Consider the following 18,713-nt stretch of genomic DNA (forward strand, 5'->3'; position numbering starts at 1 on the left):
ATTTCTTTCTTTTCTTTCCTTGTAAATATGTATAATAAACTAATTGTATATAGTGTAAAGAAACTGTGTTTGTCATTCTAACACTCAGCCTGAACAAACAAAACCACTGCTATTCCCTAGAGCCAGTTTCTACTGTGAAGCACTGTAGTCAGATGCAAAGTGGGGATAAACTTAAAGGGGAAGTAAAATAGAGAGTTCAAAGGGAATACAAGAATAGAATATAATATGATAAAGATCCAGAGGGAAAAATATATATAATGGTATAGAGTGTAAAGGATAAAAAAATAATAATAAAAAAAAATAAAAAGATTATAACACAAACACGAATACAACCCCCACAACAGATTACTGTACAAGCTGGAATATGTTGGAATCACAGGGAAAAACTTTAGATGAACTGCAGGATGACTGCAAGTCAGGAGGCAGTGGGATAAGACTGATGGTTATTTTTCTGATTAGGCTAATTAAGAAGTGGAGGTACTAGGACCAATGTTTTCTGATTTTCTGAAATAACATCAATGAAAGGGTAGAGTGCATGACACCAAAAATTGCAGACATCATGATTGGTAGAGTAATTAATGATCAGTGCTAAGCAGAGCTTCTTCAGAGTGACTCAGATAGACTTAATGGATGGTTAGAAAAGTGTCAGTTACGTTTTGATGCAGCAAAATGCAAGACATTATACTTGGGTAACAGTAACCCCAAACGCTTGCTGGAATTAAATAAAAACAGATGGGGAAGAAAAGGAAGAGAATATTTATTGCAACAATAATAATAATAAGATGTACAAAATACAGTTTATGTTGCAACCTACCCGTCATGACCACAGGCCGAGATTTGGGAGTTGCAACGAAGTTGGACACAAAGTTCTCTGAACAGTGTAGATATGTGGCAAGGAAGGCCCACGGTGTCCTGTTGATTTATCAAACATTTGCTGGTAGAGATAGAGTGGTTGTAATCATATTATATAAGGCAGTTGTAAGATCACACTTAGAATACTGTGTTCAAGTATGGAGACCATATCTAAAAAAAAAAAAAAAAAAATCACCCAACTAGTTTCTTGAAAGGGTCCAAAGATGGGCAAATGTACCTTATGAGGTACATTGTTTGTATTTCCATCAGATTAATCCAGCAAAATCAAACCCACTATTGCAAGATTAGATATCTTGTCACTGGCATCTCACAGACACCATGTGTGAACAAGAGTTGCCTAGAAGGCAGATTCTTGAGAAATAATATGTTGAAAAAAAAAAATGTTGAGAAATAACAGCATTCCAAAAATTTGTAAATATGGTGCAAAACAAAGTCAATTCACAGCTAAAAGCAAATGCTTACTTTTGGGCTGAGCCGAAACAAACTTCAAAAGCTGGAACAAAACGACTTTATCAAGGTTTGTTCTATGTACATAGAGCAACCTCCATATAAGCAAAAAACAAATAAAAATGTGTACCAAGCTATAAATAAAAACAAATTATTCATGTTAACAGCCTAGAGTCCAATTAATGTGCCAAGAGAATCAAGCAATTCATTTCATGTGCCATTACTTTTACACCACTTGTACATTGACTGCTTAAGAATGCTTGCCTATATGAGTTATGGCACGGCAATTGGTATACAATTCAACACTTATATGCATCAGATAGTGAACATGTTAAATACCAAACAAAAATTTAATAACACATAATTAATAATATATTGAAATAAAAACAGAAAATACTATATAACCAGCTACAGAATATTGTGGGGAAATGTATATGAGAGGATTTTATTTTATTTTATTTTCAGATTTAAAAACATAACATGCCATGTAACAGCAGAAGATTAAAATTTTTGCTTTTAAATTTAGGGGGAAAATTTTTAAAATTACAGGAAAAAAATTAATAAAAACATTTCTTATCACATAAGGCAATGGCAGTAGCATTAATCAGTTTCCTAATATTAAAAAAAAAAAAAATTTAGTAAAGTGTACTTCACACAACATTAGCAAGTTTCAAACCACTTTCGTAAGCCAGCGACTAGATATATTGTCTTATGCTGACGATTTAAAAATACTGACCTCCATTCAAACAAAACGCAGACCCCAATATGATCATGGCAGAAATAAAAAAATGTGCTCCTTGTACCAGCAAGCTGTCTCAAATAATTTGGTCTTAATATTAACCCAGCAAGGTCTGAGTGCATGCTCTACTATTTGAAGAAAGAACCAATAACCATCTCGCCCAAAATTAGTGGAGCTTCCATCCCTGCTGTTCCATATCATTTAAATTTGGGGTTGTTTTTGACACAAAACTGAGATTTAACCATTACATCCACAAACTCAGTCATGCGGCACACCCGAAATGGAGAGTGAAACAGCACCTACATTACACTGCAAATAAGATCACAGCGACAAAATATGTTGGAAAACCATCACGCACAGAAATCTGGCCATCAGCAGCACCTACGAACACAAAACCTATCTGGGCAGTGGAATACTGGCTCTTCAAGTGGGTAACTTACAAACATAGGATACCATCCCAAGTCCATATGACTGAAATAGCTGTGGCCCTGGGAATCCCCAGGCTGCCCTCTCTCAATGATGAAAGAAGGCTGGTAATCATGGTAAAGATGTTGACTGGACTCCTCGCATCTCCTTCATTCTGGGATCTCTGTAGCTGCAGGATTCCACATGCACAGGCTCTGAGCCACCCCAACAATCTATCTGTCACACACACCTCTACTTATCAGATGGCTTCCTACCCTACCAGATGCTCGGACAAATCCAGGACACTGATGCTTACCTTAAGAAATCTGCTGTCAACCGACGCTATAGACATTGGATTCTCAGGCCCACACATCCCATGGCCTCCAACCACTCATTGTAGACCATGGGTTGCTAACTGCATCTACCAATACCTAACCCCTTAACTAAAATATGGACTGGCACCCACCAGAGGCATGGTGGCAACATCATGGGACAAAAGCATCACAAGCAACCGGAAGCAACCCCGGTTGCTTCCAGTAACGAAAAGTCAACATTGATCTGGACAGTGTGCTCATTGCCTTCTCTTCACTGCATCCAAGCCAGCATACCTTTCAATCACCACTTTGATATTCCTGTTAATTAATGAGCATAACGGGGAATGAACTAGGAGTTATGTGCATCAACTGCCACTGTTCATGCTGCTCTTTCCCACGAAGTGGGAGGCCAATAATAAGTACTTTAAACCATATAGGTATCAATGGCCATTATTAAATTTCAATGTTTTAATGTCATGTTAAGCCATTTTACTTAATGTAATTTGTTTAATGTCATTTCATGTCACCTTAATGTTTTATCTAACTAATGTATAAGTTTGTGTTAGAGCATCAGTTCTATATGTAGCCCACTACTAAGTAGTTACAGAAATGGCACCATTTAAGTATATCTCATATTGTGAATACCTTCATGAGTTACCATGATATTGCACTACCTTGAACAAGTAAGGCTTCACCAATGGAGAAGGCTACTGTTACTTATTCTCTGTGGATACCACCGACCAATAGCATAAACTTATACATTAGTTAACTTTTTCGTAACAGAGGCTATTGCCCTAAACAAATTATGTAATATATTTTATGTAACTTAATGTCATTGTAATCATGTACATCACTGTATATCATCATATATCATTTAATGTCATGTTATTTAATTCTTTAATGTCTTATGTCATCTAATCTAATTTTAATTCCTTAATGCATCTAGTTGTAATCCTCTCTGTAAGTGTCAATATAATCAATACACCCCTTATCTGTAAATTCTCTGGCTTTTTGGCCATGAAGGGACACTGCAACACTATTCAATCCTGTAATAAAGATATTCATTCTCTCTCTCTTACTAGATATAATCACTTACCCCAATATTTTGATGCTCAAAAGTGTAACAATTGCAAGTGCTTCATGATCATATTCCTTTCTCCTTCTGATATTCATAATTAAACAAATTTATGAAACATTTTCTCATTAAGCTTAAATGCTGCAATTTAGTTTTGCTTTTTTTCCCAAGGTTAAATTAAATTCCACAGTTCACAAATCTTTAATTCACAAATCTAAAATCTTTTGGCTCAAAAATGTAGCCATAAAAAAAAGAAAAGTAGATTCTGAGTTTACTTAATATCTATTTAAAGAATAATGGAAGGATATTTTTTTTTTTTTTGGAAATTGACAAGGAAAAGATGTATGCTTGATTTGAAAAGAAACAGTAGCCATTATATAGGAGTGCAACCTACAAAGACACCACGTCTTCAACAAGCTCTTAGAGAGCAAAAGAGAACGACATTAAACCAACTTCTTCCTTGTATGGAAGTCTTACCAAATCTCTAATGTGGCTCTTCAACAAAAAAATGACCGAGTAACACTGACCTAAAATAACTCCTGTGTGGTACGTGGATATATTTTTTAATATATATTTGCCATTTGCAACCTTATGCTGGCAAGTGTGGATAAAAACTGTCATGAATTCTGCATTTTGTTTTCATTGTGATATCTAATAATACCTAAAAACAACCATTGTAAAGTTAACTCAAATATATATATTTTGCAGTTAAACAAAAGCACCAGGATGTTTATTACTGGTTTGCTTTTAAAAAATTGAAGGTTTGTGGACCACTTTTGTCAAAAACTACAAAAACTGTCATATTTATTAGAAACTTTAAATAAGATTTTTATCTGGGATAACTTCAAGATCATCTCTACATCGAGGAACAAATAATGTACAGCAAGCATGTTCCCAAATATCTTGAGGATAATGTTCTCCTACTGTCCACACTCCAGTTTCTAGGTTATAGCACTCTACTACACCACTAGCACGATCAAAAGTAGTAGCACTATGAAATCCCCCTACAATGTACAACCACTTTCCAATCACAACAATACCAGCATGGTAGCGAGGAGTAGGCACCCTAGTCACAACTGTCCAACTATCTCGGCTAATATTGTAACAGTCGATAGTATCCACTAATACTCTAGAACCTGTAGCTTCATCTTCATACCAACCTCCACAAACATATAACTTGTCTTTATAGCATACTGTACAATGGTCAGCACGAGGTGCTAGCATTGGAGCTCTAGGCTCCCAGTGATCAGTCTCTGTATTGTACCTCCAAAATGAATTTAGTACAAGATCTTGATCTAGTCCACCAGATATATATAGATAATTCCTCCATGTAGCACCTGCATGCTGTGCCCGTGATCCTGGTAATGGTGCTATAGGCATCCACAGGTCTGCAACAGGGTCATATTTTTCACAGGGTGCAGTATCATCAAGCACATCAGCATCACCAGATTCTCCAGCACCTCCCACAGCAAAGAGATAACGGCCAACCACACCAAGAGAAAATCGACACCGTTCTTTTTGCATAGGTGCCATAGTTGACCAAGAGTTTGTAAGGGGATTATACATGAAGCCAAAAGGATGAACATTTTCTTGTAAACTTTGATTGAAGCAACCTCCAACTATGTAAAGTTCATTATTCAAAACTGCTGTACCAAAGTTACACTGCTCTACATGAGGGATAGATGTAAGATACCTCCATTTACCAACACTTGGCAGGTAATAAGCAATTTCATTTGTAACTCCTGCAATACCAAATCCTCCAACTTTCAAAATAGCAAGTTCCATCCCTCTAGAGTTCACTAAAGATACACCATAATGTTCTGGCCAAGCAGGATGAGTTGGTGGTAAATGCCAGATTCTACCCCATATTGGGCTGGCAGCACGAAGGCACTTTACAACTGGTGACTCTGAGAATACAGTAAGTTCTGGTGAGGGTATTTCAGAAAAATGGATGTTACGTAACAGCTGATGAGCATATTTTAACCTTTCATGGGGAGAATGTTCTACCCACTTTAATACAATTCCTAAAACTTCACTTTCAGGACAGTCTACCGGAAAATCACATTCTAGTACATGCTCAAGTTGCAAAAGAGATAAACGCTGAAATTCTGATGTGCGTGAAAAATGATGCAGGTTCCCACAAATGAACCTATAAACCTCTTTACGTAGCTGCTGAAGAGAATACATTTCTGCAATTGTTGCCACATCAATACAATTATCTAAATCAAGCTGTTCTTGTAAGTACGACGAACAAGCTTCTACAACTGCCAATAACTGAACATGATTAGCAGCCGAAAGCACATCTTGGATGTTTACAAGGCTCAGTGAAAGCCTCGAAGTGTAAGCATACTCAAGCAAGTAACGCATTCCTTCTGCAGTAACACCATTCAAACAGATTTCACTTTGTGTGCTTTCCTTCATGGCATCTGTAAACATGGCACGAAAGTAATCACTGCAGGAGGCCAAGACAACACGGTGAGCTTGGAATGCCTGGCCACCAGCAATGAGAGTAACATCTAGCAAAAGACCTTTACTTCTAAGAGTGTTCAGCCCACTTAATAATGTTCCCATGTGTGATGGTGATTCAAAGTGGACAGTAGGTGACCCTGAATTACCTGAAGTTAAGCTCCTTCTAATCTCTCTCATGATCACTGCCCAGAATGTGCAACCAGATTTATTTTGAAAGGCTGAAAAAATGCAAAAAAAGTTTTATTACCAAAATATTATCATATTTCTACCAAATCATTATATCTTTTTTCCTTTCTAGAAAAATCAGTTAATCAAAATTACTTACCAACAATAAATAAGCAAACTTTGGATTTTAAAATAACCTACCTGATCAAGTTTTGTGCAGAAAAATCATAATACAAAACTTGATCGCAATATTTTTTAATTTTATTATTCAATATAGCACTAGAATTAAAAATAAAATTTTCAGCTCCCCACTTTCAACTATTTCTTGCTGTTTATCTCGAAACACACGACAGTAAAATTCTGTAAACCAATGCACCCCTTCCCCCACCAAAACTGCCATGACCTTTAATAAATATGAAATGAATAAAGCATAATGAATAAAAAATGAATATAAATGAAAGTTAATGAATATGAAAACTACAAAAATAACATTCCAATACTCATTCATGACAAATGCATACAATTGTATGCCTTTTGGAATACTTTCTAAAAGTGACTTCAATAGCTATGGTCACCCTCTTTTTTCCTCATATGCTTGGAGCATTTTTTTTTTTTTTTTTTTTTTTGTAAAACCCCAAACACGAGAGGTATTAGAACCTATAGTACTTAGTAGCATGCATGGGTTTGAGATTGAGAAGACGAAAGAAGATATTTGTTGATATTAGACACTTGAACTTCTGTAGATTATAATTTTCAGGAAATGCATACAAAGGAAGGTTGTTCAGGAAAATGGAAGTTCAATGAATAAATGAGGAAGGAGATAAGTTAGTTCTGTGAGTTTGAATTTGGACAGTAAAAGGATGTCGACTAGTTGTGGCACATGTTCGGACTGCTTTGGAAGGGAGAGCAGGAATTATAGAAGGCAATTCAGAAGAACAGTGCCCATGGAAGTATCTATAGAAAAGGCATGCAGCAGAAACAGAACGTCTATGAGACAGAGAGTGGCGAGACTGTTAGAGATGAGTCATTAATTAACCTAACTTTGAACAGTAGAAGACAGAGAGGTTTTGGGCACCACCCCATATGCGGAAACAATATTCCATGGTAAGGAAGATTTGAGATTTGTAGAGAGTGAACAGCTGTTTGGAAGATAAGTAATGCCGAGAGTGAAAGAGAAAACCCAATTTTTTAGATGCAGAGGAAGCAATATTTGTAATGTGCTTATGCCAAGAGAGATTAGAAGTCAGGGTAATCCCCAATAAAGATATATTGGCTTGCCTAGAAATCAGAGTGTCATCACAGATAAGCATAGGAGCAGAAGAATCCTTTTTGTGAGATGTAAGACAGGATTGAGTTTTAGAAGGACTGAAATCAACTAAGTTATATTTGCTCCACTGGAGATCAGAGTTTAAGGAATTAATAGTTGATATTCAAGAAATTGAAGCTGTTTGAGCAGGGCAAGGTTTTTCAAAATGGAAGGTGCAATGCAATGTGTTATCATCAGCAAAACTATGGATAGGATGTTATTAATATACAAGAAAGAACAGAACCTTGTGGAACACCAGCATTAGTGAAGAAGTTAGAAGACAGAGAGCCATCGATCATCACCTGCAATGAGCAGTCAGAGAAAACTGGATACCCAATTACAAAAAAAAGTTGGCAAACCATAAGATGGAAGCTTATTTAGAAGACCTTTATCCAATGGTTATTTGACATTTAAAATGTTTTTTATACCTATTCACAGATAACATTGTAGTCCTAGAAGAATTAACATGATGAAATTCCACCAGTAAAATAACACTAGAGTTACACAGTTCTGATTTTTATGAGTGGGTATCTAAAAACTAAATACCCACCTAAGTTCACATTCAAATGTCTTTCAATCTTTATCCATCCCAGAGAATGAGGCAAGCAGATTTAAAAAAAGTTCCAGATAAGGAAAAATCTCTAACAAGAAATGCACAAGTACAATCTTTAAATCAGAAGCACAAAGAAAGAGGTAAATAGGACAAATGAAATAAGAGATAACTGAGGAAACAAAGCTATGAGATTGTGTTCGACAATAAGTGAAGCTCAGATGATTCCAGATGGGAATGGACTTCAGTGAGATTAGAATTTAAACTACATATATTTATATGAATTAAGAAGTTTTTGGGAAGCTTGGCCCTTCTCACAGATAGCTGCATTCATTATTCCAGCTATTCAGTGTTCATTACAATACCTGAGATAAATTTTTGGGGTTGGGGAGGGGCATGAAATATGAAATTTTAATTATGTACTGACAAGGTATAATCAACTTCTTCACAGCTCAGCAGTGCACCCCAATGTACCTGCCATTCAGTATGATTCTTTGCAGGAATCAGGAGATGACATACAAAGTAGAGGCAGCAAGGTTATTTCCTAGTAATATCATCAATAAGTTCAGTTTAGCAAAGGCTGTTTTAAAGATGTGCCTTCAAAACTAAGTTATGTTTAGGTTCAAGATTGTTACTGATATGATTAAAAATCATCCTGTGATCCAACTGTTCCCCTTAGGATGAAATGATCACTATTAACAAAATCTACAAGGTTCTGAGCACTGTCAAGGACCATATATCATTTACTGAAATTATTGTCCATATCAATCCTGACAGAAATGAAAAAAAGTTTATATCATCGCATAGCCAATGTCAGAATTCTGAAAAATTAATGTGGAGTTAAAATGGTAAAAAAGTAATACATAAGAATAAGACGATATATACCTAGTAAAAATGTTTATTCATAATAGGTGCACATTTGCTTTTCTTATTTGTTTTATTATTTTTTGCCATTTTTTCACTATTTTATTTTTGAATTTTACTATTTAGCTATTTTTGAACATTCAAACAGCCATAGCTTCATAACTCTTTATATATACTTTTGTTTTCAGGTCCTGAATCAATATTGAAAATACAGCATTGACTCAGGATTGGAGTATATATTTTGCTCCTGCATCACCAATCACACAGCACCACACATCTTAGGCTTATATACAGTGTTCTTTGTATGTTGTACCATTGCTCTATGTTATACCTAAGTCCAAGTGGGGAGAGACTGTTTAAATTATCCTTCCCTTGACTTTATTGTTCCTTTGATCTCAGATGAGAATTGAACTCAAACCTCTCTAAATAAGTCAGGAATGCAATAATGAATGGCTTTGACAAAATCATAAATACCAGTCATCCCAAGTCAATACAGGATACGATTTTTCTAGTATGTGTGTGTGTGTGTGTGTGTGTGTGTGTGTGTGTGTGTGTGTGTGTGTGTGTGTGTGTGTGTGTGTGTGTGTGTGTGTGTGTGCACATCATGCATGTGCACTTTTTTTTAATGTTCATTGATATCATTCTGAATCTTCTTTGTAAAGAAAAGCTGGACTGTTTTTTGATTTCTAATCCAATGATCTGAAGTAAGGTCATTCTCTTCAATAACAAAAGAGGCATATAAGAGTAAATAAAAAGTATTAGATTGTTGAAACAGGGCTGTGGATTAAGTGGACAGGAAATTTCACTTTGTGGCTTGCCAGTAGTGATGGTGAAATGCTTTTCCAGGTTCTAATAAGGATATTATTTGGGACTGAAAGAGATTCCTCTAATGCTGAAATCAGTTATCAGACTGTGCATTTATAGCTGGTATTAAGGATATCTAAAGGCAGATTTAAAGATATTTCTTGATATTAATTGGATAGATCCCATCCACCCCAGGTGCCTCTTTTTATGTTTAAATTCAACAATTTCTCCACCACTTTTCTCTTAGTTATCACAAAATCATTCAGCTCCCTTTTAGAAATTGATAAACTTCTGTTACCCTCACACCTAAAAATTACCTCATGTGTGAAAGTAGATGCAAAATACTTATTCAGTTTGTCTGCAACATGGAAGAATTATCAACAGTTAAATCATTTGCACCTAGTGGACCAATATGATTCATGCCCTTCCTTCTAGTGTTTACATTAAGTAAAGAAGTTTTTGCCACTACTCTTTGCCAGAGAATTCTCATAATCTGCCTTAGCTTACCTAATCTCCTTTGTGACTGATTGCAGACTAGTTTATATCTAAATGTAGGCTTCTGTATCACCTGATAATTTATATGCATTTCATGCATTTTCTTCCCTGCCACAAGTTTCATCAATTAATCTGACATTAATTTAGGCCTAGGCCTGTAACGGTATTTCTTAGTTGCTATGAAAAGCCTAGTAACTTTTATGATTACTTCCCTGAATGCTTCCCAATTTACAATTTTTTTGTTGGTAACATCACTAGACAGTCCCACTGTACAGAATACTGTAGTTGCCTTTATGAAAAAGACCTCCTTTCTTTTGACGGTAGTTACATATTTAAGTAAATCCCACATCAATATAGTGATCACTGCCACTTTGTAGGTCTTTTTATCTTCAGATTCATAATGCATGAATGGTCAACTTCTGATAATCAGATCAAGATTACTGCTTTCTTTCACTGTCTCTCTAATATGCTGGTGAATAAATACAGAAAAGCCTTGCTACCATATGAATGACATGTTAAAAATGGTGCAGAAAGTCCCATTAATCTTTGAAAAGTTAAGTTCCCCCCACATTGTAAGACAATCTGATTTGCTGGTCCACTATGTATCTGTACAGCACTCCTTACATTCATCACAGTCATTAGGCCTATAACACACTCCTATTCTCATTTTTGTTTAGTCAGTACTATATAATGTATAGCTCAGTATAACGAGCTATAATGAAAACAAATAATTATAAAAATTTTAATTATTGCTGAAAGTTTCCATCATCTTCTCAAAATGGCATACACCAAACTGATTCAACATTGCACTGGTCACCCACGTCAACTGAATTTTCAGCCTGTATGATATATCAGAGACATGGTGTCACTTTGATGGATTGACTAGTACTTCGAAATCAAGTTTATTTACAATGTTCCTACCATCAGAGTACACTGAAATATACATGCAACTGTGTTTACTCTTAGTAACCGTAACACAGCCCATGAGGGCCCCTCCATCAGGCCTTGAAATCTATAATGAGCTATAATGAAAACAAGTAATTATTAAAATTTTAATTATTGCTGAAAGTTTCACAAATACACAAAATAATTTGAAGACAACTGAGTTTCAGCCATGTTCAGAGAGAATTTATATCATGATGGCTTTGTTTTTCATTAGCAGTACAGTTACAAAACTACAGTTTAGTTTTGTAACAATTGCATATAATTACTAAAATTAAAGAAATTGTTTTTTATTTTTGTCTGTGCAAATTTTGAATCACCCTCTAGCACATTGTGATGCATATCTGCATTTTTAACTGATGAAATATAATTGAATGTGGCATAGTGCTTTCAGACAAAAATTTCACTGAAACCAATGAATCCTCTATCAAAGTTTTACAAGTTTCAGACAGTTTATAATTTGTACTAGTATTAGTTATAATGTTGCTACTCATTACAAAATTCTTTTAACCAAAAAAAAAAAGTGTGCATGTGTAATACAAACCTTGTATTGCACTCAATCGCTCTTAGAAAGCTTGGAAATCTTAAAAGACATTTCATTTCATCATAAGATGAAATAAAGCAATGATATGATCTTTAACAAAAATTATAAAAATTGGAATCTCATACAAAACTTACTCAGGTTTTTCTATTCTTAACTGAATATTTCTTCCTTTTAAACAGAAAGCTTAAGCCATTCTGCCAAGTCATTATTAAGCACAAAGTCTGTAAAAAAATAAACATATAAAAACAATGAATATACTAATAAGGCATTAAACTGCCTAGATCTTCTGTCATTATTACATAAAAAAAAAAAAAAATAAATAAAAAAAATAAAATAAACAATTTCATTCTGTTTCAAAATGAACTGCACAAGGTGAAATACAATAATAAGTAGTCCAGATACCAAAATCAGGAAAGGCAAGTTTCCGGCACATTTTACTATTACCTCCAAATTCTGTCTGTTATTTTTTTTGCTGAAAATTGCTATACAGTTCTAACCAACTTTAAGATTCACCATGCATTTTCGGTAAACAGACGGTGAGTGTTATTGGAATCAACAATAAAAGCCGAGAATGACATACTGATTGACATGTAGGTGTGACAGATGATAACATCATAGCATTAAGTGATTCACTGATGTTATGATGATATATAAAGAGCCTTTCTTTCCTATTATTTTCTAACCTAACATTTAATGTCAGGTTATGAAATATATCAAAAAATTAAGAACCCTTTTCCTTTTTTCCTAACCCATCCTTTAAGGTTAGGTTGCGAAACCTAACCTTAAAAATGTACAAAGAAATCAGTAATATGGTTTTTAAAAACAACACGAACTCTAATAATCTGCTTTTAATGAGAAAAAAACTAACCATTACATAGTCTGTCATGCCTATGCGTCAATCAGTATATCGTTCTCAAGTTCTACTGCCACTACTAATAACACACAGAGCAACTGCGGTAGCAGCAAACGAGTTTTTCTGGTTAGTTTCCCAAAGTTTGCCGTGGTTCTTGTGTTGGCTTTCTTTACCTTAGCCCAAGAGGGGAGAAATATGCTCTTAGTTAAGGGGCACATAAAATCTATGACAGTGCACCCAGTTGACATGGGTGAGTAATGCAATGCTGAGTCAGTCTTTTCTAACGTAAGCACTGGGAAAACAAAAATGAGTGGGGGGGTACTATAGTCATAATGACTGATGAGTATAATGAAAAACTGTAGAGAGAAATAAAGTAGGCGAGTAAATCTCTGGGAGCCATTGCGGTACAAGTAAACACATGGGTTGTGTTAGGGTAGCTAAGAATAGAAACAGGTGCAGGTATACTTGCGTGTACACCAATGCTAGGAGTTTGGTAAATAAATTTGATGAATTTGAGGTATTGCTCAAAACATCAAAGGCAGATATTGTTGGGATATCAGAGACGTGTCACACAGATATAAGGGATGCAGAACTGGAATTTGGAGAGTACAACGTCTACAGAAAGGATAGACAGGATAGGAAGGGGGGGGGGTTATGCTATTAGTTAAGAAACACATAAAAACCAAGGAAGTGAAGCCAGTCAACATCGCTGGACAGTGCGGTGTTGAGTCAGTTTGGTGTGACATAAGCATTGGGAGATCAAAATTGAGAGTAGGAGTGTGCTATAGGCCTAATGACTCTGATGAGTATAATAAGATATTGTACAGGGAAATAGAGTGGGCCAGTAAATCAGAGAGTCTTATAATGGGAGATTTTAATTTCCCAGATATTGACTGGAATTTGGGGGCTGGTCACTCACACACTAGCAGGGCTTTTGTGGATTTATTGGATGATTGTTTTCTACATCAGCATGTTCGGGAGGCAACTAGAGGGAGTAATACTCTTGATTTGATTATCAGCAGTGATTCTTCATGCATTAAGAATCTGCAGATAAATGAACCACTAGGTGGCAGTGATCACAGTGTGCTGAAGTGGGATTTACTCAAAGAGGTAACTACCATTAGGGGTAAAGGGAAGGGTTATTGCTTCCGTAAAGGCGACTACGATGGACTGAGACAGTATTTAAATTCTATACAGTGGGACCAACTGATGATGTTACCAACAGCAAATTCAAAATGGGAAGCATTCAAAGAACTTATCTTGGAAGCTACTAGGCTTTACATACCAACTAAGAAATATTGTTCAAGGTTTAGGCCAAAATGGATGTCAGATGAACTAATGAGGCATATGGCAGAGAAGAAAAATGCATGGGATACTTACAAATTAACACATGACACAGAAGCCTATGATAGATACAAGTTGATATGCAACCAAGTTACAAAGGAGGTTAGGCAGGCGAAGGCAGATTACAAGAAATCCTTGGCAAGGGATGCAAAGAAAAACAGCAAAGAGTTCTTTACTTATGTAAACTCTAGAAGGAAGGGGATGAATCAGATTGGTCCACTTGATATTGATGGGTCAACTGTTGATGATCCTGCTCAGGTAGCTAACAAACTAAATGAATATTTTGCATCGACATTCACACGAGGAGTTATTCAGCGAGGAGAATGCCAGAAGTGTATTCAACTCTAGCGGTAAGCTACAGAATCTTGAAATAACTGGGAGTAAAGTGGAGGAGAAACTATTGAAGATAAACACAAGAAAGGCACCCGGGGTGGATGGGATCTATCCAGTTATATTAAAGGAGGCAGCAAAGGAAGTAAGCAAACCCTTAGCCATAATTATGAGAGCTTCCTTGGACTCAGGGGAGGTACCCAAAAACTGGAAATGTGCAAATGTGACCCCAATTCACAAAGGAGGATCAAAGGCTGACACAAGTAATTATAGACCTGTGAGCTTAACTTCTGTTCCAGGAAAATTAATGGAGGCACTGGTTAAAGAAGCACTGCAGGATCATTTAGACAAGACTTCAGTTATAGCTCGGACACAGCATGGTTTTGTTAAGGGGAAGTCTTGCCTGACCAATTTCATTGGATACTATGATGCAGTCACAAAAGAACTGGATGCAGGGAATAGTTTTGATATTATATACTTGGATCTTAGAAAGGCTTTTGATACTGTTGCACATGGAAGACTGCTACACAAATTGGAGCAGTGTGATATTGGAGGCAAATTGCTGCTATGGATAAAGGGGTGGTTGAGGGGGAGAAGACAGAGAGTGGTAATCAATGGACACTGCTCATCGTGGACTAATGTTATTAGTGGAGTCCCTCAGGGCTCAGTGTTGGGTCCATTATTGTTTTCTGTATTTATAAATGATATTGATGATGGTATATCAAGCTTAATGTCCAAGTTTGCAGACGATACAAAGGTTGGCAGGGTTGTCAAGGACACTACTGACACTATGCTGCTGCAACAGGATCCGGAAAGGTTGAGCAGATGGGCTGAGAGGTGGCAAATGAAGTTTAACATTGACAAATGTAAAGTATTACACATGGGAAACAGCAACCCCAGAGCAACGTATCAACTCTGTGGTACTACACTGACAGTGGTAGAGAATGAAAGGGACTTGGGGGTGGTTGTGCAGGCAGATATGATGTTCTCTGAGCAGTGCAGACGGGCTGCAAGAGTAGCTCATGGAGTATTGTCAATGATATACAGGAATTTTTCCAGCAGGGATAAGGAGGTGATTATTCCCTTGTATAAGGCAATGGTCAGGCCACACCTAGAGTACTGTATACAGGTCTGGAGGCCTCATTTCAAGAAGGATGTAGAGCTGCTGGAACGAGTACAGAGAAGGGCAACAAGATTAGTGAATGGAACAAAGGGGTTCTCTTACGAAGAAAGGCTTAAGTTTTGCAAATTACAGTGTCTGGAGACTAGGCACCAGCGAGGTGATCTGATTGAGGTGTATAAAGCCTTGAATGGTTTGAGCATGCTTAATGCTGATGGGATTCTTCCTCTAGCTCAGAATAATCACCTGAGAGGGCATAAATTCAAATTGAGGAAAGACAGATGTAGGATAGACGTGCGGAAATTTGCCTTTAGCCAGCGGGTGGTTGGTTGGTGGAACAGACTTCCATCCCTTGTAGTGGAGGTTGATAGCCTAAATACGTTTAAGGCTCAGCTGGACAGGTATTTTGAACGAACAGAGGGGTGAAGTGGAAGCGGTTTTTTTTTTTTTTTTTTGGCTGATGCTGCATAAGCTTGCTTTATTGCATCAAATGCCTCTACTAATGCTAATGCTAAATCAAAATGTCTTTATAATGGGGGGTGACTAACTTTCCAGATATTAACTCAAACCTTTGGGTTGGTCACTCACAAACTAGCAAAACTTTTGTGGATTTACTGGATGACTATTTTCTAAAACAGCATGTTAGAGCAGCAGCAGTAATAGATGTACACTATTCTGGCAAAAACCCAACAAAGAAATGATTGGAGTGGTGTCTATTCAAGAAAAAATGAACTAAAGGCAGATGTTTATCGAGCACAAAGTACTTTAAGTGCATATAACTAACAATACTACATAAATGAGAGCCTACATATGCTCAAATTTTCCTACATTCTATTAATATTTTAGAAATAAATAATTATTCAGTCAGTAGGATTTCTTCTTTACCAATTCTCCTTATGCGAATAAATTACGAAATGATACGTTAAAACAATATTACATAATTTAAAATAATTTGTTCCTCACTACTGACACATGGGCAGTCCAACACCCCAGAATCACAGTGGTGAACCCGACCCCAAAAATATCATACTTTTAATCTCATTTTAATAGTATTTCAAATTCGCGTTTATATGACAAAATGTCTTAATTCATCTGTAATGCTATTAAAAAATGTGTGAAGGAAAACAAAATGTCTTCCTTCAACTAAAGGTTGCATGGGGGAGTTTGATATTGCTGGGGTCAGGTTGGGGTTCACCACTGTGATCCTGGAGGAGGGGGTGCTGAATTGCTCGTGTGTCAATAGTGAGGAACACATTATGAGTTTTAAATTATTTTAAATTATGTAATATCGTTTTAACGTATCATTTCGTAATTTATTCGCATAAGGAGAATTGGTAAAGAAGAAATCCTACTGACTGAATAAAAGGTAACTCCTTGTTTATTTCTAAAAAATAACTAACAATGAATTAAACTGCCATAACAGAACACAGGCACAGATGTACTACATCTGTGTCTGTGTTCTGTTACATCATTTACCACTACATTACATCATTTACTACTACATTACATCATTAATGAGGTCTTACATCATTTACCACTACATTAGTAGTGGTAAATGATGTAAGAAAGCAATATTATACAGCATTAGCCAAAGAAAAAAAAAAAAAAGAATGCCCATTTCACTTATTCATCCCCTCCAATAGTTTGTCTAGCTCTTTCTTGAATTTATTTAAGCTATCAACTTCCACAACAACAAATGGAAGTTTGTTCCAGCAATCAACCACCCACTGGCTAAAGGCAAACTTCCTCACATCTCTTTGGCAATCATCCCTCTTCAATTTGAATTCATGTCCCCTAGTGTGAGTGTGTGTAGTCTGCGCAAGAGAAAGAATCCCATGAGTATTGAGCTTGCTCAATTCATTCAAAGCATTGAACGCCTCACAGGTGCCCAAGTCTCCAGATGCTGCAATCTGAAGAACTGAAGCTTTCTCTTGATAAGAGCACCCCTTATTTCTAAATTATTTCTAAATGAGGACTCCAGATCTGTATGTAGTACTCAAAATGTGGCCTGACTATTGCCCTATACAATGGGATAATCACCTCCTTATCCCTGCTAGCAAAATTCCTGTATATCATTGACAAAACCATTGAACGTGGTAGCCTGCTGCATTGCTCAGAGAACTTCATATCTGACTGCATAATTGCCCTCCAGGTCTTTTTCATTTTCCACTACCCTGAGTATAGTACCACACAGTTGGTACATTACTCTGAGGTTACTGTTACCTATATGCAGTACTTTGCATTTGCTAATGTTACACTTCAATTGTCAGTTCTCAGCCCAACTGCCTAACTTTTCTAGAGCTTACTGAAGTATCAATACCATCTTTCCTGTCATTAAACCCCAGCCAACATTTGTGTCATCTGCAAAATTGGGCAATTACAAATGCAAGGTACTGCACAAGCAGCAACCCCAGTGTAACTGGGGTTTCTGCTACCCATGTGCAGTATGGATGAAGACAATGTAAAAGACCTGGGGTTAACTGTGTATTCAGACATGAAATTTTCTAAGAAGTGCAGACATACTGCTAAGACAGTTCGTGGGGTTTTGTCAATGATACACAGACACTTTGCTAGCAGAGACAAGGAGGTGATTATCCCTTTGTATAAGGCAATGGTTAGACCACACCTTCAGTACTGAGGTCTCCAGGTCTGGAGACCTCACTTTAAGAAGGATGTGAATCTGCTGGAATGGGTGCAGAGAAGGGCAGCCAGATTGGTGAAGGGAGCAAAGGTTCTTTCACCTAGAATTGATTCAATTCTGCAAATTGCAGTGTCTCGAGACTGGGCACTTGTGGGGAAAATCTAACTGAGGTGTTTAAAGCCTTGACTGGATTGAGTAAGCTGAATGTTAATGGTATTCTTCCACTTGATAAGACTACACATGCAAGGGAGCATAAATTCAAGTTAAGGAAGGATGGCTGCCTTCAACCAGCAGGTGGTTGATTGTTGGAACAGGCATCCACCTGTTGCTGTGGAAGTGGATTGGCTGAATAAATTCAAGAGAGAACTAAAATTCTTGGAAGGAACGGATCGGTGAAGTTTTTGTTTTTTTTTTTGGCTGATATTATATATGC

The 18,713-nt window shown here is 36.5% G+C and overlaps 1 protein-coding gene across 1 annotated transcript in view; it reads right to left on the reverse strand.

Annotated features, from left to right (window-relative positions):
• Positions 1-4,669: 4,669 nt before the first annotated feature.
• Positions 4,670-18,713, reverse strand: part of LOC150082455 (kelch-like protein 26) — a 40,357-nt gene continuing 26,313 nt past the window's right edge. Inside the window, exon 2 of the mRNA XM_090377766.1 lies at positions 4,670-6,540. Coding sequence (XP_090233892.1) covers positions 4,670-6,540 — 1,871 coding nt within the window. The remainder of the gene's footprint in view (positions 6,541-18,713) is intronic.

The sequence above is a fragment of the Mastigoproctus giganteus genome, chromosome 7, assembly GCF_048544385.1.
Source record: "Mastigoproctus giganteus isolate SK-2022 chromosome 7, ASM4854438v1, whole genome shotgun sequence".
Classification (NCBI taxonomy): domain Eukaryota; kingdom Metazoa; phylum Arthropoda; class Arachnida; order Uropygi; family Thelyphonidae; genus Mastigoproctus; species Mastigoproctus giganteus.